The sequence below is a fragment of the Scomber japonicus genome, chromosome 10 (assembly GCF_027409825.1).
Source record: "Scomber japonicus isolate fScoJap1 chromosome 10, fScoJap1.pri, whole genome shotgun sequence".
NCBI classification, from domain to species: domain Eukaryota; kingdom Metazoa; phylum Chordata; class Actinopteri; order Scombriformes; family Scombridae; genus Scomber; species Scomber japonicus.
Window position 1 is genome coordinate 10,625,433 of NC_070587.1, and position 26,536 is coordinate 10,651,968.

The 26,536-nt window shown below is 40.6% G+C and overlaps 2 protein-coding genes across 3 annotated transcripts; one reads left to right on the top strand and one right to left on the bottom strand.

Moving 5' to 3' along the window:
- Positions 1–465: 465 nt before the first annotated feature.
- she (Src homology 2 domain containing E) lies at positions 466–8,179 on the bottom strand. Its single transcript, XM_053327801.1, has 6 exons — positions 7,274–8,179; positions 6,647–6,773; positions 4,427–4,681; positions 3,772–4,186; positions 2,317–2,436; positions 466–1,462 (listed from the first exon to the last, which is right to left on the bottom strand). The coding sequence occupies exons 1-6, from the start codon at positions 7,712–7,714 to the stop codon at positions 1,270–1,272; spliced, it is 1,551 nt and encodes a 516-aa protein (XP_053183776.1). The 5' UTR covers positions 7,715–8,179; the 3' UTR covers positions 466–1,269.
- Positions 8,180–14,643: 6,464 nt separating this feature from the next.
- On the top strand, positions 14,644–26,168 carry LOC128367016 (cingulin). Of its 2 annotated transcripts, none has more exons than XM_053327799.1 (20): positions 14,644–14,699; positions 15,518–16,403; positions 16,491–16,588; positions 16,730–16,799; positions 16,904–16,996; positions 17,782–17,903; positions 18,115–18,226; positions 18,503–18,697; positions 19,629–19,777; positions 20,616–20,736; positions 20,854–21,066; positions 21,302–21,523; positions 21,631–21,879; positions 22,031–22,201; positions 22,444–22,605; positions 23,141–23,314; positions 23,441–23,559; positions 23,822–23,930; positions 24,019–24,182; positions 24,816–26,168. In XM_053327799.1, exons 2-20 carry the CDS (start codon positions 15,519–15,521, stop codon positions 24,946–24,948), a joined length of 3,561 nt encoding a protein of 1,186 aa, XP_053183774.1. In that variant the 5' UTR covers positions 14,644–14,699; position 15,518; the 3' UTR covers positions 24,949–26,168. The 2 variants fall into 2 exon arrangements, with proteins under 2 accessions (XP_053183774.1, XP_053183775.1); XM_053327800.1 differs by having other exon boundaries at positions 15,518–16,382; positions 18,485–18,697.
- The last annotated feature ends 368 nt before the right edge of the window (positions 26,169–26,536 follow it).

Genomic DNA, 26,536 nt, shown 5'->3' on the forward strand with positions numbered 1-26,536 from the left:
TTTCTCTTTGCATTTTGTATGCGTGCTCATATGTGTGCTCATGTTTGAATGTGTGAGCATGTGTGAGGTTGCGTGTGTGTGTGTAACTGTAATTGATTTCACACTCAGGTCAATGGTTTTACAGCTACATGAGAAGAGCACACAGATTCATCCTGGTTAGATTCTCATCTTTGTTTCAGTGGCTTTTCCCCTGAAACCTTGCTTTGACATTTGCTAGCAGCTTATCTATAAATAAAATGGTTTGTTTTCAGTTAAACTCAAATTTCCTTTATTTGCTGAATAAATGTCACAACAATAATATACAGCCCACATCATGGTGTGGTTGAAATAAATCTGACAATATCCAACAATCACCTCTTACATACATCATGTATGCATATTGAGGTTAAGGTAGGGTTCACAATAAGTAAGATAGCTTTTTCATAACATCATATTTAGATTACAGCGAGGACACAAGAATCGACATGATATTCACATATTTATTTGTGCACTTAAACATTTTTGCTTATTGGGTACAGTAATGTTATAAGACCCCTCCCACTACACTAATTCTAATCATCTAATCAATACAGCTCTTTCTTTTGACAGACAGAGTGGTTGGCAAATGAGCCTTATTTTCACCATGGATCGATAGGGTGATTGACATGTCATATGGATGAATAAATACACTCCAGTCAGGTGTATTGATCTTATAGACCAAAGCCAAACTGACAGGCATGGTGCTAATCGATTATATCAGAACCTCTGTTTTTATTATAAGCCTCTGCACTTTCTTTGAAATTTTAAATTGATTACATTAAATGCAGTGCATTGTTTTAGGTATTGCAGAAATCAATTTGGTTTGCATGGTATTAACATTCTGCGGAGTCCGTCAATGGGCAAATACACTCAGCAATGGAAGAAGGGGTGGTTTTCCTGTATCTGTAAGTAAATTCAGTATAGCCTGTGTGTGCCTGCTGTTGTGTGTTTTGTTGATTTTAGACTGCAAACTGGCAGCACTGCAATAATATGAAATTCTGGTTATTGTAGTATCTGATTTGTCCACTAGGTGGTGCATGTAGACATCGCAAACATGCCCAAAGTTAATAATATAGATTTATTTAAGTAGTACACACGAGAATCCCAAGCAGCATGTCTTGTGAGTATGTGTGTATGCACATGTATTAGCAAGTTTATGTGTGTGCATCTGTGCACGTTTGTGCATATATGTGTCATACGCATCTCGTGTGCATTTGTGTCCCAATGTGTTTATTTGTCGTCTGTGCATGGTCAGTGTGACCTGAGCACAGGATGCTGCAGGGTCATGTGCTCCGCTCCAGTGAAAGGCAGTCTGTGCGTGTGGTAGTGGTGGACCAGCTCGGGGATACTGGAGAAGACACAGCTACTCTGATCCAGTGTGTAGCCCAAGCCCTTACTGCTCTTAGTCTGGGCCACAATGATGTGCACACAATTCTGGCTGGTCCTAATGGAGGAGGAAACAGAGAGAGACACACAAAATATTGTCAGCTAAAATACTGTCAGGCTAGCAAGTAGAAGTTACATAGCCCTAGTTACAGCTAAGAATATTAAGACGATAAGAAACAGAAGCATCATATAGAGTAGATGTTGTAATTAAAGGATTTGCTCTTTTATCTGTCTTTCCCTAAATGAGGTTGGGCGTTTTCCAAGTTCAGTGGATGTGTAAATGGAGTTAATGATGTAGACTCTCAAATGAATGAGCAGCATGCAACAAATGTGCACTCAGGCGTATGCACACACACACACACACACACACACAATTCTCCTAAAGAACCTGTTCCTGGCACACTTATCAGTAGTGTCTTCTCTACAAATGACACACATCTCATGCATGAACACCTCAGAGAATGCCAGATACTCCAGCTCTTTACTGTAGTTATATCATAATATAGTCAAACAGTGTTAAAGGCAAAATCAGTGAGCACCAACACCTAAATGTATTTTTGAAAATGGATGCATTCTTGTTTAGTCTATTAAAAACACTATATAATAGGATATGTGCCATAACTGTGACTGTTTTTGAACCGACAGGAGGACATGTGGCATAATAAAAGGAAAAATCAAAATCAGAGGGCCATATGTCAGATTCCCAATGTCACTATTTTAACTCTACCGAAGTAAAACTGAGATCATGATGTGGCAAAACAAAGAGGGATAAAAATAGCACCATAAATAAATATGGACATGTTGCATTATAAAGCATGCGTGTACTGTGCTCAACAAACACATGCATGCGCACACACATATGCACACACACACATGCACGCACAAAGGCAAAACACACATCTGTGCACTCACTTCAGAGCGATGGAGTACTTGCTGGTTCCTGATTCGCTGTCTCTCACCAGGAAGCTGGCTTCCCTGCAGCGCTGCAGCTGAGCCTCAGCCTGCTGCCGACTCACACTGCCATGGTACCAGCTTGGAGAGGCGGGGTGGGTGGGGGGTGGGAGGGGGGAGGAGGGGAGATCCAGAAAGAGACAGAAGATCAGTGACATATAGCACAGTGACATATGGAGATAAGTCAGATGTCAAGTTAATGATAGGTGATGATGGCGAGAGAGAGAGGGAGAGAGAGAGAGAGGGAGAGAGAGAGAGAGAGGGAAACAGCCCAACAAAGATTTACAGTCACCGTAAATCAGACAGATTTATGTTGAGGACTGAATGCATTTACAGTGTCAAAGGTGAACTTGAGAGGCCAAACAGATAAATAAATGCGTAAACAAAATGCATGTGTCTGTGCAGAGGGTCGAGGGAGGGCTATTAAGACACAAGGTGGTGCTGACAGTGGCTACAGGCTAGAGCCATATATAAACAGGCTGTATGTGGCCTTAACGCCAGGAGGCAAAACACACTGACATTCAGCCACAACATGAGAGGAACAAATGCTAACATGCTCTGAGCATGTTCCTCACATGTTCCATTTGAACAGAATGGCCATACTTAGTGAGATGAGGGAAAAGGGAGGTTTAAAGTTAAAATGAGGTCTCTCCTGTCTATTCAATCAAACCTCACCTCAAGGGTGAACTCTCCATCCAGAGCTAGCACCTCATTCGGAGAGAGTGTGCTTCAAGGGTAGCTGCTAGCTAACACTCTCAGTAATATATAACCAATTTCACTAAATATTTCCTACAGTGCCATGTTTAATATATTATATGTGACATTTTGGCTAAGAACACTGGCAGCATCTGGACTGTATTTGACCTTGTGAGCCATCACATTAAATATTGATGTAAATCTGCTTGATTGCTTCACAACTTTCATTAAGGCAAAATAAATTTGCAGCCAACACTGAATAGTGCAGTTTTTTCAGTGCAAACATAGCTAAATCTTTCTGTGTTATTACAGGCAGGGGGACAAGAACTTCCACTTTACTGATTAATGAGAAATGTGGTGTTAATTTTGATAAGTACTAACAATACAATGTTTCAGCACTCAGCCAATTTCCTTAATTCCCTCTACTCACTAATCTTGTTCAGGGTTGCAGGGGATGTTGTTGACTATTTCAACATGAAGCAGGCAGGATAGTCAGGAGGGATATCACAAATGTTTCAAAAGTCTAATACATAAATGGAAAAACACTTTTAAACTCTTGTGTCCACTTCATCTGACCTGTATGTTTTTGTACTGTGGGAGCAGTCTGGATTTGAATCCAGGATTTGTTTGCTATATAGAGAATTATGTACTGTACATATATATTTAAATTGATCATATTAACTGTTATTTATACCAAAATATGTACAAATGTGTTCCTACCTTTGCTTGTCCAGCGGCAAGTTGGGCTCCACTTTGGCTGCCTCCCCATCCAGTGGGGCTCCAGGGGAGGTAGGTGAGGGAGGTGAAAGTTTGTTGGGGCTGGAGGAGGGTGAGAGTTTGAGGGTGGGGAAGGAAGGAGAAGGGGGTGTGAGAGGGGAGAGTTTGAGAATAGGAGAGGAGGGAAAGGAGGGAGAAGAAGAGGAGGATGAAGAAGAGGAGACAAGTGTTTTGTGGTTCCAGCTCTTCTGTCTCAGAGTGTGTTGCTGCTGCTGCTGCTGCTGCTGCTGTTGTTGCTGCTGCTGCTGCTGCTGTGACTGCTGCTGTTGTTGCTGCTGCTGCTGTTGCTGCTGCTGCTGGCGGCCAGTGGTTGAACCATTCTCTTTATTGGGAGAACAATCCACTGCCTCAAACTGAGCTGGAGGAAGCAGGAGAGACAAAATCAACTGTTCATAATAAAGTTCTATCAAAGCTTGCCAGAACTACCAAAGTAAACACATCTCTGGAAATCGATTCAGCAGGATTGTTTTGTTTCCTCTCTAAAGCAAACATAAAACTGTTGTGGCATTACTGTACAAATAAAACTCATAGCATCCTTCCTCCACACCCTAACCACCCCTCACCACCCTTCCCATCATCCCTCTTTCCCTTTCTCTACCTGACAGTGCTCTAACAATGTCCTCCTTTCTCCACTCCCAGGGCAGTTCGTACTCTCCAGCAGGACGGATGTCAGACTCTGGCCGTGTGACAGGGATCCACACCCCCTCACTGTCGCCCTCCTGTCCACCTTCATATGGTGTGTCATAGATATTTGGGGGCATGGGCTTGCCCTCCTCTCCTTTCCCCTTTCTCTGGCCTTGGTCCAGGAGAACACACACTTTCAGGAGGTCCTTGGAGCCCCGTCTGCGAACCTCTATAGCAACACAATCATGTGATTTGTTAATTTTAACATGTAGATGATTTTCAGGTCTTATATTTGACAAAGCAGTCGTGGGACCTAACATAGTACATAGTACTTAGAGTAGAGGGAAATATTGCATTTTTTGCTCCACTACATCTGTCTGTCTGATACTTACTAGTTACTTTGCAGATTATTCTTTTATATACAACTAGTAACTAGTAACTATTTGAAGTACTTAAAATTATTAATTAATTATTATTAATTAATAATTATTATTTATGCCATTTACATGTTAATGTATCAATAAGATTACAGTCTGTATAATATAAACTGTACAGTATGATGATATTAAGATATTGATCAACTTTTTGTACATTTTTCTGATGATACTTTTTTCAGAATGCAAGACTTTTGCTTGTGATTAAGTATGTTTATGTTGAGGTGTTACTACTTTAACTTAAGTAAAGTTTCTGAGGCGTGCCCTGATGTTACATAAGTCTAATCATAAGTCAATCTAAGGTCTGATTGCAGCAGTGGACGAGTCTGTCTGCACTTTTGACTGTCAAACAAAGGCAAAAAGTGCAAATGCAAAAAATTATGTCAATGTTCTGAGTAATTCTTTATACCGAGCAAGCCAGACCTAATGACTAGATTAAGATCTATTTTCTAGGTAAAAATTGCAAGAGCCACATTGGCTATAGTTGTGTACATTAACCTTACACAAACAAATTAAAAGACAGTTTTTGGCAAAGTAAGCTTCTCCTGTGCTTACTGTATATTATTCAGTGACAGTGACTGAATACAGTAGACTCATTCTGTAAAATGGTCATGTCTTGAGACAATAGTGTAAGTGTGCTCTCCCTCTCTGGTGTGATGAATCTTTACATTATTCATGTGTGAAATAATTAAGTTTTCACCAAAATAACTGAGAAATTGTTATCAGTTATGCATTTCTTTACCTAAAACTCATTTGCTTGGTTGTGGAGCATCTAACATATCAGTTTTGGACCAAATGAGTGTCATGACAAGCACTTAAATATTTTCTGGGAATTTGACTTGTTGTGTTTCTTTGCTGTCTGACAGGTAGCCTGTGTGTCTGCACTATTGTGTGACCAAACAATGGAGTAACAGGAAGAAAAGGTCAACACAGCTGCTGATTGGCTGACTGACTAGCCACTTCCTGATTGCTGGGAAGTGATTGGGCGAGACCAGGTGGGGGGCTGTAGGTTTTGGGATGGGTGAGGGGGGTCTTTTGATTCTTTTCACACATAAGTGACTATAAAGTATTTTGTGTGTGTGTGTGTGTGTGTGTGTGTGTGTGTGTGTGTGTGTGTGTGTGTGTGTGTGTGTGTGCCTGCGTGTGTGTAGCACTGGGGCCAACTTCCTATCAAGAGAATGGGGCAAAGGAAACAGAGGCAGGAGACAGGAAGTTGGAAGAGGAAGCTGCACCCATTGTCCCTGCACAACACTGTTCCTATAGCAACCGCCAGCGAGGAGGGAAGTCAATGTGCAGACTGATGGTCTAGTTTGGCTCTTTGTCCCTTTAAATGTCCCTTTAGTAAGAATGTGAGATAGTGTGGGTGCAAACAAACTGAGCTTAAGTATGTAAAAAGTTTTCCTTGGCTTGCATAATATTACAGAATCATGAACTTGATCAGCTCAAAAAAGCTGAAATACAAACTGCTTTAAGAGATAAATCAACATTGTCAGCAGGCAAACTTAAGCCCAGACACCACTTATCTCAAATGATAGTTTGATATGTTTGAATCTCTTATATCTCAAAATAAGTGTTGAGCTCTTTGGGCTGTGCATCTCTGTCATGTGTTTGCATTTGTTCTACAGTCAGTATGGCTGTCTTAACTTAATCAGATTGTTGATACTCCATTTGAAGAAAGTCAGAAAGCACTTCTATAGTCACCAGGAACTTTGTGTGTTAAGCAGGGAGACTGGCCCTGAACCCCGTCTGTCTGATCTCACCTGTGATGATGACCTGGGCATCATAGGGCTCCATGTAACCATCATTCATTCCTGCTCTCTCAGCCTCTCTCTGCTCCTTGGTTTTCTCTGCATCAAAAGGATCTGCATAGTCCTCCAGGATAATCAGCTGTGAGAGATGGAAAAAAACACCAGTCAGTAAGCACAATGCTGGGCTGCTACCTATTCACATGTTACCTTTATATGGAGACAACAGGGCAGGGGGGGGAGGGATCAGTGTGTCTCTCTGTGGTGTCCATGACTGAGTGACAAGTAATGGAGGAACAAGCGGAAATACTTGTGCAAAGAGGTCAGCGCATTGTGTTTGCCCGTTTGATTTGTAACAATGTAGTGAAACTGCATTGTACTCTTTTGAGAAAGCTGGAAACTGAATACAGGGTTATGAACCAGATGGGAAGGGAAAACACAACGGAAAGCACTGACCTCAAGCACAATGAAATGTGTTTTGCTCTGTATATTGACTTTTAGTCTGCATGCAGCTATGCACCTCAGCTTGGTTTGGTTTGATTCTAAAATAAAGAGCAAATAAATAGCAGATGAAACATGAACATCAAAAGTTGGTGCATGGGGTTTTTATTAGCTGTGCTTCCATCCCCAGAAACTACTCACCGTTGTTTTAATGTCAGACTTTCCCTTTTCGCTCTCGGGCATCTTCTGTTCACTTATCCCGTTGAGTTTTGGGGTCTTGTCTTGCTTGTCCACTTTGATCATCCTGCTGATGTACGCTTGTGCCAGACTAGAGGTCCTGACCGGACGGTTCTCATCAGATGTTTCGACCTTGGAGTTCTTGCGACCTTTTCCAGTTGTGAGAGTATCCCAGACTGTCCCACCAGATCCTGTGTTGTTACGACCCAACTCTGTAGCCGAATTTTTCCTATTTCTCCCTGCCAGTAGACCCCCCATTCCGCCATCCTTACGCTGATTTCCCTTCAGACTGTCTCGAGAAAATGAAGGTTTGGAACGTGTTTGGGGACCAGATTCGGAGGCCGAGCGTACCCGTTCATTCCCGTTCTTCAGGTTGATGGGGAAATCTTTGAACCACTTTGCCATGATTGTCAAAGTATCAACACTTCTCACAGATTTAAAACTTAACGAATCTGATGTATTTTACACGCTCTTGTATTAGCTGCCCTTCGAGGACTCCGCTATTTTAAATTTCAACCGTGCGCAACAGCACCAACTTTACGCACAAATATTTTACGCACGGCTCAGTTTAAGTAATCGTGGTCTGAAAATAAGAAATTATTTTCGGCGTTTAACTCATATAAGCCCACTTTACGATGTTAAACTAATTTCTAGCGACTGAACCTCCCTAACAACTTCTGATACGTCTTGGAAGTCATTGGACAGTGACCTTCTGTTGCTGTCACCCTGCACCTGCAGTAACAACTATCCCTGCAGCTTGAAAAGTAGCCTCTGCAAAGCGTAAACTCGAAAAAATTGGAAGTTTTTCTTTGAACCAAGTAAAGATCCCATTCCCGGAGCGTGAGATGATGCGTCTAGTTATTCGACCAAGCGAAGTGATGAGACTGAGAGAAAAGTTGTGTGACTGTGGGATGTCGCTGGAGTTTGGGGAGTGGCTGTGTGGACTGGGCGGGGTCCTGAACTTGATCCTCTGCGACTTCCAAGTTTTATCAGCAGTGGCCTAATGTCAATGAACTCATGACATTAAACAAATAAGGATTCAACACGAGAAAGTTACACTAAGTTATAACGCATCACTGGAACCAGGAGTCACTGGAAGTTACTCACGTTTTACAGAAATCTATACACTGGAACAAATCTTAATCTAATGTGAACTCTGAACTGATACATACCTCTGAAAAAGAACTTTTATTTGACTTATTGTTTATTTAACAGGGACAAAGCTACGTATATTCATAGCAGCAGATATCGCTAAAAGTTCATGTCCATATCTCACTTTTTAAATGAGATTTGCAGAATGCTCTCTTATCAAATTAGTTTTTTCTTTTTATTCAACCCATTCAAACCTCAAATAGATTGAAAAATTTAAGGGATTACAAAGCCAATAGCAAAAATAACTAAAACAAATAGAAATTGAATTATTAAATAATGGACACAAACAAATCATGTGAATGATTGCATCCTTGAAAGAACCTAAATATCACCAGGGTTGGGAAGGTTACTTTGGAAATGTAATAGGTTACAGATTACTAGTTACCTTATTTAAAATGTAATAGGTAACGTAACTATTTCAATTACTTAATTTACTTTACTTTACTTTACTTTACTTAATCAAAAGTATAATGTAACTTATTACATTTGATAGTTTTTTATTACTTTTCTAATTTTCTAACAAATGTTTTCAGCTGTTACTGTAAGTGTTCTCATTAATCCCACCAAATTCAGTTCAGGTGTTTTTCATGGATACTGGCATGTAGCCTATAAGGTAGATCATTTCTTATAAAGTAAGATTTATCTCTCATTTGAAAATGTATTCATTAGTTCATGTAGATTTTGGAATATAAAATAAAGATATTTTATGAAAAAAGTAAAAAAAGGTGTGCATGGGATTGACTGGTACTGTGACACCATTGAAGCCCATGTGTGCTCCACAACATGATTTAATTACAAAATATTAAAACATTTTTTTTTTAAGATTTCAAAGTATTTAAAACAGCAATATACGCATACAGTAACATTTTATATATTTTAAAAATGAGGGGGGAAAACCCTCCTCCTGAGCAAAATCTTACAGACACTGCACTACTAACAATCTGTAGTCAATTATCAATGGAGGCCATGCTCATCCGAGTTTCACAGATTTGTGTTAATTGCGCCATCTACTGGTAATTTGAATAAATAAATACATAGGGTCATCTGTCAGTATTAATCTTAGTCCATCACTGGTCCTGTTTGTTTATCAGGTCTTCCCGGTGGTTTCATGTTTATTTCAGATGAACTGAAAACACGGGCTTCCTATTTTTCACCCTGATTTAAGGTCATAATGTTGCTCAACAGAGGGAATGATTGACACAAAGATTAAACCAATAATAAGCCTAGTAAATATATATGGTCCCGCCTACGCCGACGCGTTGGACCAATCACAGCGCTCCCTGCGGTGGGGCTGGGCGGGACGGTTACATCCCCGACAAAGGTAACAGGTTGCAGTCGCCGCATAATGAACTTGTTGCTGTGTTCATTTGCGTTGGGTGTTATTTGACTTGGACTTTGATAGATTTGGATGTCCTGAGAATATATTTTAAATTGTTATCAACACAGGGGGAGGCGAAGTGACGAAGAGGAGCAAGTGAAGTAAGTTTAAACGAAAGAGGTAACTTAAACGTATGATTTTATAGCCAGGCAGCTAAACTACACACACACGACCTGTCAGACACTTAACTGTGCTCTTTGTTGCAGGTTTTATGATGCTATGTGACTCTTCCTTTTGTGTTCAAGTTGGTTTTCTAATCTTTTCTTTCAGTATTGTGCCCTTAGGAGGCTTTTCTGTGTGTTAGTGTAGACTGATAGTTAGCTAAAGTTAGTGCTCGTAGCCATCGTTTCTTCAGGACAACTTCTGAATCTGCTTATTATTGTGACGTTAACTCTAATGTAAGACATATCTGCAAATGCTGCTGTTGAAGTTATAAAGGTGACCACACGATTCTTACAAGACTAGTTTAATGCCAAGGGAATTCAAACCTGAAATCAGGAATGATTTATATACAAACATTAAACCATGAGATCAAACGAGTATTATCTGAATCTCTGCACACCTGAACTATCAGGGGGATTTGTCTATGTAAAAACTGGGCACTAAGAAACAAAGACCTCTGAGAGGATTCACAGGCTTAATGTTACCATGTTTAAAATCCTTTAAGACCTTTTGAATCTAGGCAACATATTGATGAAACAGCCTGACATGTACTGAAACTGGTCTTCAGTGCAAAGGTATTCCTCAAGACCACACTTAAGTTAGATGAAAATGATGACCAAGCAAAAAAGAAGTGCAGCATTATAGTTTTCGAAGTGTTGTGATGATCAGTAATTATAACACTGACCCACCATGATGACACAGTTTCAGTTTTGAAACAGTTTCTGGATAGAGTAATAAAAGTTAGTCCAATGGTTACAGATACAAGCAGAAGTTGTACTCAAGTGTGCAGATAAAATCCCATAAATCTCTTTGTCTCTCTCTTTCTCTCACACACACAAACACAAATACACTTACACACACACACACACACACACACACACTAACAAACACTCAGCCCATGAAAGTGAGGACGGCAGAGTTAAACAAGTGTCTGGAATGTGGGAAAAGGGAGGGGCGCATTTATGTGCTCCTAATATGGTGTAATTTGTGTAATTTTGTAACACTGAAGCCTCTCTTTGTTATGCCAATGAACCAATTTGGACCTGAAAAGAGGAATAAATGGCTGTTTGTTTGGGCAGTGACAAGAGAGAGAAGACGAGGGCTTGGTTTTATGTCAAGAATGTAATGATGACAAGTCGGTGTTGGATTTATAGGACGTTGTAAAGTTGCTGGAAGAGTTAGTCATCATTTGAAGTCAGAATTTTAATAATTGATTAACAATTTAAAGTCATTTATCAAGCAGGAATTCCAGCTATTCTGAAACGATAACTTGCTACTTTTCCCTTTTTTTATATCATTGTAAATTACATTTGAGCATGAACATTAATTCTTTTGTAAGCAGCAGTTAAGCAAAAAAACAAACTTGAATCAAAGTCCACTATGAGTTCTTCTCCAGAGCTTTCGACCACGTTTCATGGTTTTCCTAGGCAGATGCAGTTTGAAGATATCAGCATTGGAAATAGTCATTTAATCTAATCTAAATTATGGATTAGTTAAAAAAAAAAAGAATGAGATAAAGTCAGTTTTCAAACATTACATACTGTTTGGTGTTGTTAACGGCTACATTTGCATATTTAGCTACACTAATGAAACTTTGCATGTCCAGCCTGAGGACAGCTGTCTTCCAACACTGTTTTTACTCTCCAACATTAATTTAGACTCAAATAACCTTCATTCTTTGCTGTCGTTTGAAGCTGCATCAGTTTTCAGGCGGCCCACACAGATGATCTGATCACATGAACGATGCTGACTCAGTGAGTCAGGGGTGGCACTTTCATGACTCAACACATTATTGTTGTCTCATATCTCTCCAGACCCGCTCTAATCTCCTAATTATATTTTCCATTCCATCTTGAATCTTAACAGTGGAAGCAGCTCCAATTTGATTTACCGTGCGAGAATTCAATTTGAGGCCAGAGGCAAAGGACCCGTCAGCTCGACCGTACTTACGAACAAAACTGGCAACACAATCTAAAAGGCAGAGCTTCACTCTTACAGTAGCTCAACAAGCAAGCCTTTAAAAGTTGGTCTGTGGTTAAAGTCATTTCCTATTAATCATACAAGTCTGGGCCTTTTCTTATGAGCCTGTAGCCTTATAAAGGAACAGTAGGGCTGTAATAACAATTATTTTCATCGTCAATTGAGTAATCTTCCAATTCTCACTTAAAAACTGTTTGGTCTGCAGAATATCAGAGACTAGTGAAGAATAACAATTCCAAACCCAAAGATAATCAGTTTACTGTTAAATAAGATAAATGAAAAGCAATGTCTCAAAATGGAACTTGAAAATGTTCAACAATGATTGATTACAGCAACAGTTTCGAGTCAATCTTCTGTGGATTGACTAGCAGATTAATCACTTATCATTTCAGCTCTACAGAATAAAAGTGTTTCATTCCAAATAGGGTCCAATTGATACTGGGTTTTAGGGGCTGATGCCGATGTTAGGGAGCACAAAAGTGCTGATATCAATATATTGACTGATAATGTTACATGTACAGAATATTTACATAAACACACATTTTAGCAATGATTCCTCAAATGTGGTTATCAAACACTGAAGCAGTAATCTTCACTGTGAATTCAATAATTATAATAATGACATGAATTTAAAAAAAAGTATATATAAAATGCTGCTTATATAACTTAAAAAAGAATATTGGCACATATCGGACAACATATTCGCCAGTACCGCTATAGCTGTGATAGGTCAATATCAGCTGATGATATCAGTTGTCCGATATATCGTTTGGGCTCTACTTCCAAACAAAGCAATAACATTAGATGAGAGGTGCTAATGATCACAGGTACTATAGAATTACACAGATTAAAGAAGAACCTGTTTGATAACCTACATTCAACCTGGAAAAGGATGTTTATTTTAGAGAGGTGAGGATGAGCTTTGGAGAGTAACCTTTAAAAAGGGGGTCGGTGGGGTGGGGGTACAAAAAAGGTCAGTAATGAAACAAACTGTTGTAATTATCGGGAGGGAAGGAAAGAGCGGGGGGGGGGGGGGGGGGGTGGGGGGGTAGTTTTGGCATTCTCAGAATTACTGCCCTCATTTTTCCGCCCCACATCAGCTGGACAATAGGATGGGTTCCCCCTCACCCACTGTCCCTCTTTGAGCTGGAACTGCTTCCCTCCTTAGTGATGTCATTTAATGGCACTAAAATCACATAGATGAACAGATACATGGAGAGAGAGAGAAAGAGAGAGAGTGTGTCATTACTACCTAACTATAGTAATAACACTTCATATCAGACTCTACAGATTAAACCAGCGGACGACATCTCCTGCTGGCGTGTCTGTGGCCCATTTGTGAGTGCTTTACGTGTTTGCTTGACCTTGGTGTGAAGATGGTGGGCTGCAGACCTCACGCTCAACTGCACAGATGCGTCGTGACACAGTGCTTCCTCTGTGGTTCCCAAAGGGTGGAAAAGCATCGACTAACTGTGCATGTCTGATGAGCAGGTCTGTCTGCACGCTACGTACACATGCCACGAACACTCAGATATCCTCAAAGGTCATTCACGTCGAGTCGCCCCGTTCGCTGCCAAACCAGACGTTTATCTTCATGTGCTCTCGCCCTGAATTTATTGTATGTGTTGGCGCTCACTTGCACAACGAGGCAGCACAATATTTTCACTCTTGGCTCACTTTGCTTGACTGTATTTTATTCTGCTGTTTGTTTTTGGATGTGCTGCACAGCTTCCATGATCTACATGGAAATATAAAAATGTGGGTGTAAGCTTTCAGTAATGTATGAGTGTTATCTGTTTGATGGTTACTTTTTAGTCAGGCCTTTGTGTGTCAGAGGAGGAGGAGGGTTGCAAACAGAAACAGCTTGACTTTGGAGTTTATCACACAAGCTGCTGATAAGAGAAACTGGGTGTGTTTTTTCTTTTCTCTCTCTCTCTCTCTCTCTCTCTCTCCCTCTATCTCTCTCTCTCTCTCTCTCTCTCTCTCTCTCTCTCCCCCACACTTCACCCTTTCTGTCTGTCTCTCACCTTGGAAAGCCATGGAGAGGAAGTGTGAGGTGCAGGAGCAAAGAAGTCAGGAGGGAGTGTTGTAATAGTTATGTGAGTCTGAGTCGGTGTAATGAACCATACTATTTGTGTTATGACTTGGGAATGTGATCTTACAAATTGACCTAACACGCAGCGTGATCAGTCGGTCGATGTAAGACCAGGAATGTTTAGTACTTTATATAACCGGCACAAATGAATAAAACAGACTTTTAGCTAAAAGCTTCACATACTGCAGGTGTAATCAGCTGCAGTTGAAGAGAAACAGTTTCAGTATTACTTATCAGAGGCTGTCAGAGAATAGCAAAGGGGAGTAAGAGGGAGTCGAGAAATGACAGAATGAAAAGGTTTTGAGTGGTTTCTATGGTAACTATGCCTGTATTCAAGCTGTCAAAGTTTTTGTTGAGGGGGCAAAATGGGCTTGGTATCTTTCTGGGAACTTTCCAAAAGTTGAGAAAGGCTCAGTTGGTCGTCACAAGGGGAAAGTGATATGTGGGTGTGTGCTTTCAGGTTAATGACTAATGGAGCGCAGTGAGGCCAAAGTCCGCAGAAGCAGTCAAGAGCCGAAACTAAGTGTTACTGTGTGTATAAATCTGTGTGCCCGTGTTTAGCGGCTACTTTTATCCAACCAAGTCTTTTTACATCTCAGGGTTGCTTGCTGACAAGTCTCTAGGTATTGTTTGCTTGATTTCTTAATTTGGGGGATTATATTAAGAGAAAATAGGTTTCAATGCTTCTGACTATTAATTTCATCTTTCATTTTCTCTGTAATTTTTATTGATTGGGGGCAAATATGACCCGAAACCGTGCAGAATTTTTTTGTTGTGTTGTGTCATGTTGTTATGCCAGGCCAGACCTTTTAAGGCACGGCTCTAGCTCAGGTAGTAAAGCAGGTAGGTTAATTGTAGGGTTGGTGGTCCACATGTTGTAGTGTCCTTGAGCATAACTCTGAACCCAATACTGTTTGTATTTGTGGGGAAAATAAGTTGCTGTAGACAAAATGATCTGCCAAATAAATGTAATGAGTGCAATGAGACAACTGGGATTATATAGTTAACATTTTGGGTTGTAGACTGCTAGACAAAAGTTAACATGAAGCAAAGCAGGCAATAGTTTGCTTCTTTTTAGGATTTCATTGATTATTTTCATGATCAATTAATCTATTATTTGAATCTATTTTTATTTTTATAATTTTTAAAATGTCTAACATTTTCTCAATTAAACCATTTAAAATTTCAGAAAATATTGAAAAATGTAAATCACTGTTTCCCAAACCTAAAAATTCTAATTTTGTCCTAACCAACAGTCCACAAAGGAAAGATATTCAGTTACTATCATAGACGACTACAGAAGCTAAAAAGTGTCATCAGAGAAACTTAAACAGCCTAAAATGTTTTTTTGGTTTGTTCCAGCTCTACTTATTTTTATCTGTCCTCTTTCCATCCTTGCTGTCCTACTCTTTTATTTACCCTGCTCTCTCTGTGTTTGCAGCATGAGCGCACTATCATCAGGTCGGAAGACCCCAGTGGACCAGGGTGTCCAGATCCGCTTCATCAATGACCTCCGTGACAACAGCAGCCAGTGGTCTGGGTCCCAGCCAAAGCCCAAAACTCAAACCAGCTCCAAATATGGTGTGGCGGTCAGAGTGCAGGGTATTGATGGCCAGCCCTATGTGGTCCTTAAAGATGGACAGAAGGGAGACTCATATGGGGTCCAACTCAAGACCCAGTACTCCTCTGGCCACAGTAGCCTTCCCCGGAGGAGAGAGAAGGCTCAGCCAGGAACACAGGGGTCAGATGAAGGGAGAGGAGGAGGGCAGGGAGGGGTGCTACGCCGGGCTCAGTCCCATGGATCACTGCTGGACAAGGAAGGAGAAGGAGGGGCAGGCGATGAGGATTTTCAGCTGTCTAGGCCACCAGGGGATGGGAAGTCTGGTAGCTATGGGAATCTGGACGGAGGAATAGGAGTGAGGGGAGAAAGAGAGCCAGCTCAGCGTGTTGGTGTCAGAGAGGGGGACACGGAGAGGAATATCTGGGATGGTTCATACAATGGGTCAGTGAGGGGCAGTCAGTCCTACCGTAACCCTCCTCAACAAACAAATGAGCTTCACTCTGCTCACAGACAGACTGCTGGCAACAGACCAGAAAGCAGGTTTGATGGTTATACTGGAGGTCAGCAGAGAGTGGTCTCTCCTCCACAGCAGGATCCCAGAGCTGGATCTCCTCGCCTCAACCCCCACTTCACCTCACCTCCGTCCTCAACTCACAGCAGCCTGGGACGTAGCCAGAGTGCTTTCACCCAAGTTCCTGGAGCCTCCCCTAATCAGTGGACACATGCTGCTATGGATACACCGAAGGTCAGTTTGACTGAGGCACAAGTAAAAATAAAATCTGGAATATTTTTCAGTAAGCTCCAAACATCACAGTGCATGTAGCAAGAGTAGTTTTCTGATCTATGTCTTAAGGTGACCCCTGACCTTTTGCTGGACCAGGTTCAGAGTGCAGAGATGAGCAGCGAGGAGGAGCAGCTCTTACAGACGATATACAACATCCTGAAAGAAGGGTATGGACCTCTACACTGTCCTTCTGTTAATGGTTTAGCATAAACAATTGTTTTTTTCAACAGCAGTATTGAAATGCCAAAACATTATTACAGCACATTAACTGTAGTTTAGCTGTGATGACCTTTTTAACTTTCCCTCAGGACCAACGACAGCGATGTTGTCATCAGGCACAAAGTTAAGGTCATCTTTCAGAGGATTCAGAACCTAAAGGTTTGTCTTTATTTTGAAAATCTCTAAATCTGTAGATGGTTTGTTCTTCTACTGTTCTGCACAGCTGATAAAGACACATGATCTTACACTCCTATCTTTACCAGCCCAATGAAAGCCCTGGGGACTGGATGAGAGAAAAGAGGGAACTTGAGAGAAAGGTGGCTGGACTACAGACTGCTCTGCAAGAGGAAAGGAGAGTAAGTGGAGCAAAGATGGAGGGTGGTTGAAAGATAACTCTTAGAATACATATGAGTTTATTAGCAGTGCTGACATTTCGTGTACTTTTCTCTTGTGGATATATATTTTTTATATAATAATATATATAAATAGCATTACACTGTACTTGCTTATTCCAATATGTTGTCAAAATATAACATAATAATACATGCTCAGACTATGATGTGATGTTTTGGGGCTTTTGTTGATCCACCAAGCCTCTAAATTCAGTTGGCTAATTGGAACTGGATGCCACAAGAGGATGTTAACATTCAGAGAGTAACCTGCCACTTACACTTAGCTCTAATTACACGGAGCACATTCAGTATCGCACATAAACACTTATCCACGTCTTCTTGAAGCAACTATCAAGTGAAAGAAAATAGCTGTTGGTTGTAAGAGAGGATACTGTCCTCAGAGTTTTTATGTCTTTTTATGTTATCTAACCAGGAGGGCTGGGCCTTCCTTGGAGTGTGCTTCAGATTAATCCTCAGATTAATCCTTAAAGCCCTCTAGCCTGGTCAGAGGTGCACACACACAATAATCTAACTTCAATAATGACTCATTATATGCTGGTTTAAAGAAGTTGGGCAGGTCTTAATCTTTAATAGCTCTTAAGAACTTAATCCCTTATGCATATTGATCGGTGGGCAAATGCAAGGCTGCTTTACCATTTCCTAAAAGCTCATTGTTTATGCCACCAGAGCTTCCTAATGTCTCACATTTCAACGCTCTCATTTATTCATCATGTCTGCTTGTGTTGCAGGGTTCTGGTAGCAATTCAGATCCTGCTCTAAAAGCCGAGCTGGAGTCCTGTCTGGATGAGAATCTGCAACTCCAGGAGATGCTGGATAGGAAGAAGAAGGAATTAAATGAAACACAATCAGAGTGAGGGCAACATACACACTCACACAGTGAAAGGAAATCAGGAAGGGGCCATGGTACCATGGGGGGGACAAAACTCACTTTGTTTTCAATTATATCCTCCCACAGTTTCACTAAACAAACAGTTACTCATTCACAAGGCCAAACAAATACGCCATAGTAACTTGAATTCGAAGAATCATTCATTAGTCTATATGTCCTTTTTTCCTCACAGGCTTACTCAGCTGCGTATGGATAGAGAGAATGCAGAGTCCCGGGTCAGAGAGATGGAGGACCATCTGGCTGAGCTTCAGGATGAGCTAAAAAGAGATAACGGCAACAAAACGGTAAAACAGAAACACACAGGGACGCATAGAGAGATAAATTATCTCAACCCACCATTAGATTATTCAAAAATTGCTTCTTGAGATTGTGATTTTTACAGTGTGGAATCATAATTACAGGCTGATAAAATGAAAAGGTACAAGCAGCGTTATCTTCTAAATTTCCCTTTAGAAAAGTGATACAGGGTTTGTGTAAACACCAAATGGCAGTCTAAGAGTTGTGGAGAATCATGTTAAGGTTAATACTGTATATGTTTGCAGGACCTGATGTCTTGCCAGGCACAGGTGATGGAGCTCTGCCAAATGAAACAGAGGCTGGAGGATACGTTAAGACAGAGAGAGAGGGAGCTAACAGCTCTAAAAGGAGCTCTGAAGGAGGAGGTGGCCACACACGACAAAGAGATGGAGGTCCTCCGAGAGCAGTACAGTGCTGACATGGAGAAGCTCCGGAGCAGCATGGAGCAGGTGTCTCAGGTACACAGACACACACACACACACACACACACACACGCACACTTGCACTAGCTTGCTGAGCATCACGTACACCTGAGTTGGTTTTAATGTGGAGGCAGAGTAGGCAAACCAGTTCCTCAACAACAGAACCTTTAAGCAGATCTATGTACCTGCTCCACACAAACCACCTCTTCATGCTAGCTAGTTTTGACCTTTGCAGTGAAAAGTATTTGTATTTTGGCTTTTAGCTGTCTGTTTAGCTGGCTGTTTAGAGTGATTTACAAAAAATTCAGTTTGTAGAGCATCTCATTGCAATACAATTTGTATACATACTGTATATATATATATATATAGCATATTATGAAAAGTTTAAATAATAAAGATTAAATAATTTTCAGTGTCTTTGATAAAAAATTATAAGTTCAACTCCTTTTAATACAGAGTAGCATAATGATTTTAAGGATGTGGCTTTTTGTGGCGATTTTCTGTATTTTTCTAATTGTCAACAAATATATTCCTTTGCTAGCAGAGCTCTGTAAAAAGGAACCACGTTTCAGTGCATTCACATTGGTGGGATACTATCTCATTGCTGTGTTTACTCTTCGGAGGAAGATTTCCGAAAACAAGCTAAGATAGCTACTGTCTTCAGGGATGAAGGAACATGGGACCAGTGCAGCAGTGTGGCTCATTGACATGTTTTAATAGTTTTTTGACAACAGTGTAATTCTACAGCACAGCTGAATAGGATATCGGTGCATACATTACATAGCTAACTAGAAATGGGGGAAACTGGGGTTTTGCTGATAAGATGACATCATGAGAAATAGGCCACAATACCAAAGATGACTGGATTGTGAATTCATGAGCAGAGGCCCTACAACTTTGATTGTGCTTATTTTATCCAATTGTATTTATTGCTACAAATTTGGCTTTCTTCTGTCTTGCATTTTAGTCTCATGCAGGGATCGAGTCTGAGCGGCTGCGTGTAAACGCGTCAGTTCGTACTCTACAGCAGCAGCTAGAAGACTGTAGAGACGAGAGCAGCCACTGGATGGCGCAGTTTCACGCCACCAGAGATGAACTTCGAACAACTAAACAAGAGTGAGTCTACAGACATTTAAAATGCATCATATTGTTATATGATACGTCATGTCATACAACATGTTTTCATCATTGTTAACCTGCATTTGGGATTCCAGTTCTTACCTGGACATGGGTTTTGTCATCCTCATTACATTTCATTTACATTTCTCTTTGCACCTTCTGTACTAATAATCTGTGTCCATCTCTTCTCTTTCATTCTACCCGGTCTTTGTTTCTCCCTCTCTCTGTCAGAGAGACAACCAGCAGACCTGAAACACCGTGAGAGTGACCAGTTGAAAAGTGTTTTGTGTTTAGACATGGAGATCTGTAGATATGGCTAGCTGTACTAACAACTGTCTCGCTGTAATTTCAAGGCCATCCACACTTGCAGCCTCAATTCATGGCTGGTGTAAAGTTCTCCTACGTGGACCACTATGTGAATGTGGACTATATTTAGTCCTTTGGTTGAGCAGAAATGTTGCTGTACATCAGAGCTTCAACACATGACATTTTTACATTTGGCTGTTTACATCTTTATTGTGTGCACTGTTAAGGAATATAAGCAAGAACAAAAGACATACAGAAAAGTGGTGTGGATGGTCTCATATATCTGTGTTTAGCTCAAAACATATTATAGATGTTTTCTCTCAATATGTCTGATTGTTAAGTAGTAACAGGGAATATTGATTTATTTCCTGTTTGAATATCTAATGAATGACATATTTGCTTGTTGACTCCATCAAGAGTAATGTGTGATGAGTAATCCACCCAATCCAACGGCCGATGATCATATAATCCAACAGTTATGCTATGTGGAACAGTTTGTTTAGATAAACTGTGTGTTCTCATTTTTCAGACTCCTGCAAGCCCGTTTGGAGAAAGAAGAATTTGAGGATGAACTGAAGGAGCTCCAGGAGAAAGTGAGCACAATGAAACAACAGATACCAGACCCCAGCCACACACAGACTCTTAACCAGGTGCAGTGAACACAAACTCAGCCCTACATGATCACTAAAGTAACACGTAAATTACCTGATCTCCTGTTTAAACAAGGAAATGTTGTATTGAAACATATTGTTCATAATTCTGTTTAGGAGCTCCAGAGTTGCAATGCTGATCTGCAGAAGGCCAAGTCTGAGGTGGAGAAACACAGGACAGAGTTTGATAAAAAGATCATGGAGGTCATATCAATGAAAAAATCTCACCAGAGTCAAGAGGCAGAACTCAAGTATGAGATTGACAGGCTAAAAGGCCAGTTGCAGAAGTCCAAAGATGACTTTGCGAAGGCACAGGAAAAAAACAAACGGGTGAGTTTAATTTCACTGAGAGCGACATCCTATAGCCTGATCCGGATTTCATTGGCATTTAACATGATGTGTATGTGGTAACTCTGACTTCAATTAGGATGGTGGAATTTGTGTATATATATAGTGTATAACAGTTGATAATAGTTTGATAGAAATCTTTAATTTATGTGCATTATGTATTCTCCATCATCTTTTTTTTTCCTTCTGTGTCCTTCCTTTGTTTTCCTGCCTATAGCTCCCAGACCCAACCATCATCTCAGAGCTAGAGCAGAAGCTTGACAAGGCACGTAGTGAAGCTAACCACCTCAAAGAAAAACTTTCATTGGCTGAGGAGGAACTGGAGGCCAGTAATACACATCTGAGCAGAGCTCAGGTGGACCATAAATCATTAGAAGATGCCAAGCAGGAGCAGGAGGAGGCCAACACACGTCTCAAAGAGAAATTGTCACGTTTGGAGGTAAGGTTGCATCCTTGCACACACTGCACTGTCATAAACTGTGTTACACTCAGTGTGTTAGAAAGCTGTTGACATACAAAACTGGCCGACCCCTGTGATTTCCTCAGGCTCAGCTGCAGACCAACGCCACAGAGAGTTCAGAGGCAGAGCTTGCCCTCCACACTGAGGTGAGAGGGTTGAGATCAGAGCTTGATGAGGCCAAGAGAAAAGCCTCTAAACTGAGCCAAGAGCACCGTGAGCGTAGCCTGTGTTTGGAGGACACAGAAAAAGAAAAGGAGACACTTAAACAGACCATTAACCAGTTGGAGGAGATCAAGCAACAGCAGGAGAGAGCTCTGGAGAAACTGAAAAAAGAGGTAAGAAGGAGAGATCCTTTTATACCTTCGTAAATGGTGAAAGCCTGCACAGCCTGGAGCATCCTTACTGCACATCACAAAACACCCAGCACAAATAAATTCACCCTTTTTTTTTTCTTTCTGGTGTGTCCTCTCTCCTCCCATGTCTCAGTGTGAGTCTCTGACCGTATCCTCAAGAGAGGGGACACAGGCTCTCAGGGTTCAGCTGGAAGAGCAGAGAGAAAAAGCACGCAAGGACATGCAGGAGGTGCAACGTCAAGGAAACGAGGCACAGACTGAACTGGAAAGAAGCAATCTAAATCTAAGGAGACTGGAGGACGAAGTGTGTGTTTGTTTACATGCTTATTCACTTGCTCGGCCTGTTTTTTGTTTTTAATATGAAAACTGTGTCTGGTCTGAATTTTTTCCAACAGTTGTGACACATTCATTCATAATATTTATTGTGCACGCTTGACCGAGAGTATTCGTGTATCTGTGTGATATAACATGGAAAACACATATTTTTCTCATGGTGAACATTCAGTCTGGCGTGACTGTTTCTAATATTTTCATGGATCTAACTAGATGTCACGACAGAAGAAGGAGCTCTTGCTTGTGTGTGAGGAGAGAGACAACCACATGCTGGATAAAGAGCTTCTCACCAACAGACTGCGCCACCTTGAGGGAGAGGTAGAGACCAGCAAAAACAGCCTAAATGAGAAAGCCCGGGAGATTCGCATCTTGGAGGTAAGATACATCTGCTCGTCTCCTGGAGAACAAACCATGACTACAGGTCTCTCAGCTGTCTGTTTTAACTTTGCTTTCTTTGTCTCATGATAGCTTTGCTCTGCATTCAGTATATTATCAGTATGGATCTGTACACATTTCCAAACAGTCTTGCTTATTTTTTACTTCCAAATCATGAAGCATATGAGGTAAAGCAAGCAGATGAGGTCATGATGTAATGCTCTCCAGTTCATAATGATTATAATAATTAGAACAAATATGCATGTTTTTTCTTTTCAACAGTGCCTCACATACGCTCAATGTCTGCATATATGCTTAATGTGAACAGGTTGGACACTAACAGAAGCAGTGCAGCACAATACATTTGTAGATGCTTTTGCTAAAACTTATCTGCTGTGTGCTTTCTCAGAATCAGAGATTAGGAAGTGGGAAAAATACACACACATCCAGACTCCACCATCTAGTCTCTCACTGGGACTGAATAAGTCTCCTTTCTGAGCACCTATTACATTTTATTTCAATTTGTGTCCGTCAGGACAAGCTGAAGCGATTGGAGTTGGAGCTGGAGGAGGAGAAAAGCACTGTAGACATGCTAACAGAACGAGTGGCCAGAAGCAGAGACCAGATCGATCAGCTCCGCTCTGATCTCATGCAGGAAAGGTCCTCCAAACAGGACATGGAGTTGGATAAGAACGCCATGGAGAGACATGTATGCACACATGTTTCGTGTCGTTTATGATTCATCATTAATTGATGTCAACAGTCTGCCTAAATACACTTTTGTACCTTCATTTTAAAGAATACAACATTTAGCTTTTTTTTTCTGTCCCTGCAGCTGAAGGAGCTGAGGAGTCGTGTGGCCGACATGGAGGGCCAGTCTCGCTCCTCAGCAGGGGTCTCCCAGCTGGAAAGCAAGATCCAAGAGCTTGAAGACAGCTTACGGAGTGAGGAGAGGTACAGTGCAACATACTGCTGTAAAATCAATATGAAACATAGTGCATTCCAATAGATCTTTGTTCTGGATCACATTTTCCTAAAATATCCCTGTGAAATTTGGTAGATACTATTAATTATTGGCCAAGTTTCATGGCCAATAGACTTTGTTGGTGATATTTGTCTGATCATAAACAATAAAATATAACAAGCATATTCTCGAAAACAATTGTTGTCATTAGTGTGTTTACAGGCCTGACATGCCCTTTTTTCTTATATAAAGAGAGAAGAACTCTATGTTAGCGTCCCAACGTCGTCTGGAGAGGAAACTGAAAGAACTTAACATGGTGCTGGATGAGGAGAGACAAACACATGTTGAACAGAGAGACCAGGTACACACATTCACCATGTTCTGCCTGTCAGTATTTATTTTTACTCTGAGACAGGAGACAACATCAAACACATTGTCCTGTGTTGCAGCTGTCTCTGAGAGTGAAGGCTCTTAAGAGGCAGGTGGATGAAGGAGAGACAGAGTTGGAAAGGATAGATGGACTGAAGAGAAAGGCCCAAAGAGACATGGAGGAACAGATGGAGCTCAAAGAGGCCTTGCAGACACGAGTCACAGCTCTAGAAACTGAGCTCAAGTAAGCGTTCCCTTTTCTTTTCCTCTATTTTTGTTTCTTATCCTATTTGTTACTGTGTGAGCTTTTGGTAACAATTATGCAAGACAGTTCCTGGCAGCCAGATTATCATAGCGGTGTCTGTGTGTGTGTGAGAGATAGAGTACGAGGCGTCATCTCCTCCTTCTTATGTCAGAAAGAATAAACCTGCTTGTAAATGACGCTATTACAAGTGATCGTAGATTCCTTTGCTGTTACACACAATTACAGACAGCTGGTAGATATTCACACAGTGTCCCCGAGGTGCAGTATTTCTCACTGTGATGAGTGTAACACGTATAAGCAATCACCCACGTGTGAAAAGGTATTTCATCAAACTAGAATACCACATTACTCATGCACCACAGGAGAAATTAAATTCCAGATACGCTCCAACAAGAACCAACAAAATCCATATTTTTCCCTTTCATCACCAGCAGAGGGAGCACTGTGACTACCACTTTCAGTATGATTCTTGATGACTGTGGGGCTGAGCAGAATCGTGAACAATAAAGATTAAAATACCTGACGGCATTAGAATTTATTTATAAACAAACTGAAAACTGTGTTTCAGCAGCTGATAATGACAATGAGTATGATGATGGTTATCTGTTGCAGGAGGAAAACCCAGGCAGCAATGCGCCCAGTTTTGGATTCTGCCCTCAGCTCAGATGATGATGACAGCTTTTATGACCCCTCCACCATCACCTCCATTCTCACTGAGAGTAACCTCCAGACCAGCTCCTGTTAAAGCAGCACTTCAGAGATGGGATGAGGGTGGGGAAACATAGCACTGCCAGGGGATGGAAAAATGAATAATGGTGTGCACTAAAGACAATAAGTGAGGTATACCATGACCTGGGAGGTAAATGACCTGGCAGAGGTTAGTAGGGGAATCATTTTCCACTCAAGACTGAATGGAAGGAAACAAAACATCCTCAGTATTGTAGGGCTGTTCCCTTCACATTGCAACACACACAGTACAGTTGGAAGAACTCCAATGAATGCATGCAGTACACTACCAAACAAAAGATACTCCAGCATACAAAAACAAATTACCACGCAGAGTAGTAAAGAGAGTAAAAAAGGATTAATTGAAAACAGAAGAAATGCTTGTACAAATACTGTCAAACCATTTTAGGGTCAAGATTTTGGTTTAAGTACATAACATTACAAAGTCTGGCTGTGACTGCATATTCAAAGATAATAATGTAAGTTCTTGGTGTGGACAGTTTACATGTACGTCTGAGAAAATATTCTTCAACTGACTGAACTCTACATAAATTAAACAATAATACTCATGGTTGAATCTCTACACCACCAAACACAAAGAAATGTTGTAAAATGACTGAAAGACATGGACCAAATGCTGAGTGCATACAAGTGATTAAAAAAAACTATGAGCAATGCAACACTATAATCTTTATTCCTATTTTTCTGAAAGTTAATAACACAGTTAACTACTGCAAAATATTCTCACTGAAGGAAATTTGCCTTTGGTTTATGTACAACAATATATTTTTTGTATTTTTTTTTAGCTATGAACATGTCATTCCTGTGCCTGACGATAGTCTGAAACAGTTTACTTCCTGTAAAGTCTCCTGGTACAGAAGTATCCTCTTAGTAAGTCTTTATTCTCTATTCACTGTGTCCTTAGCAGGGTTTTGATAAAGGTAAAAAAAAAAAAAACAAGCTGTTAGGCTTTAATTGTTTGAAACTTTAAGGTCAGAGTTTTTGAGTAACACACATGAAAGTGATTTTCCACTTTCAGAGCAAAAATAATGGCCAAAATATGTCTGAATTGTATCATCTGTAGAAGCTGCACAATTTCTATGCATTCCCTTATATGAAGACACTAAAACAGACTGTAATTTCATTACGATGCCTTAAAATTGTTTAAAGAATAATTTATAATTGACTTGTTATCTTAATGATTTTTGTAAAGTGTTTGTATGTAACATTTGTAGATTGTCTTTGAGTCTTTAGATGATTTTATATACGTTTTAAACAATCAGTTGGAAATATAACTGATTCACATGTTACTGCAATGTATTGTTTCTCCCCTTTTCTTTTCTGTGAAACTGGAAAATGGTACTTAATATGATTTGTTAGACTGCTGAGTTGAAGATGATGATGGTATATACTGTAATTCACTGGGAAGAAAACTGTGACTGTACTTCTTTGTTTTCTATGGCATTTACGTTTAGCATCAATAAAACTATTTAGTTTACAGCAGAAGGAGGAAGTGCTGCATGTTTCTGTTGGCTCAAATGACAAGTGCACTCTAGTGGAGTAGAATAGATGAAAGTACAAAAGACAAAATCCAGGAAGTCGATTGA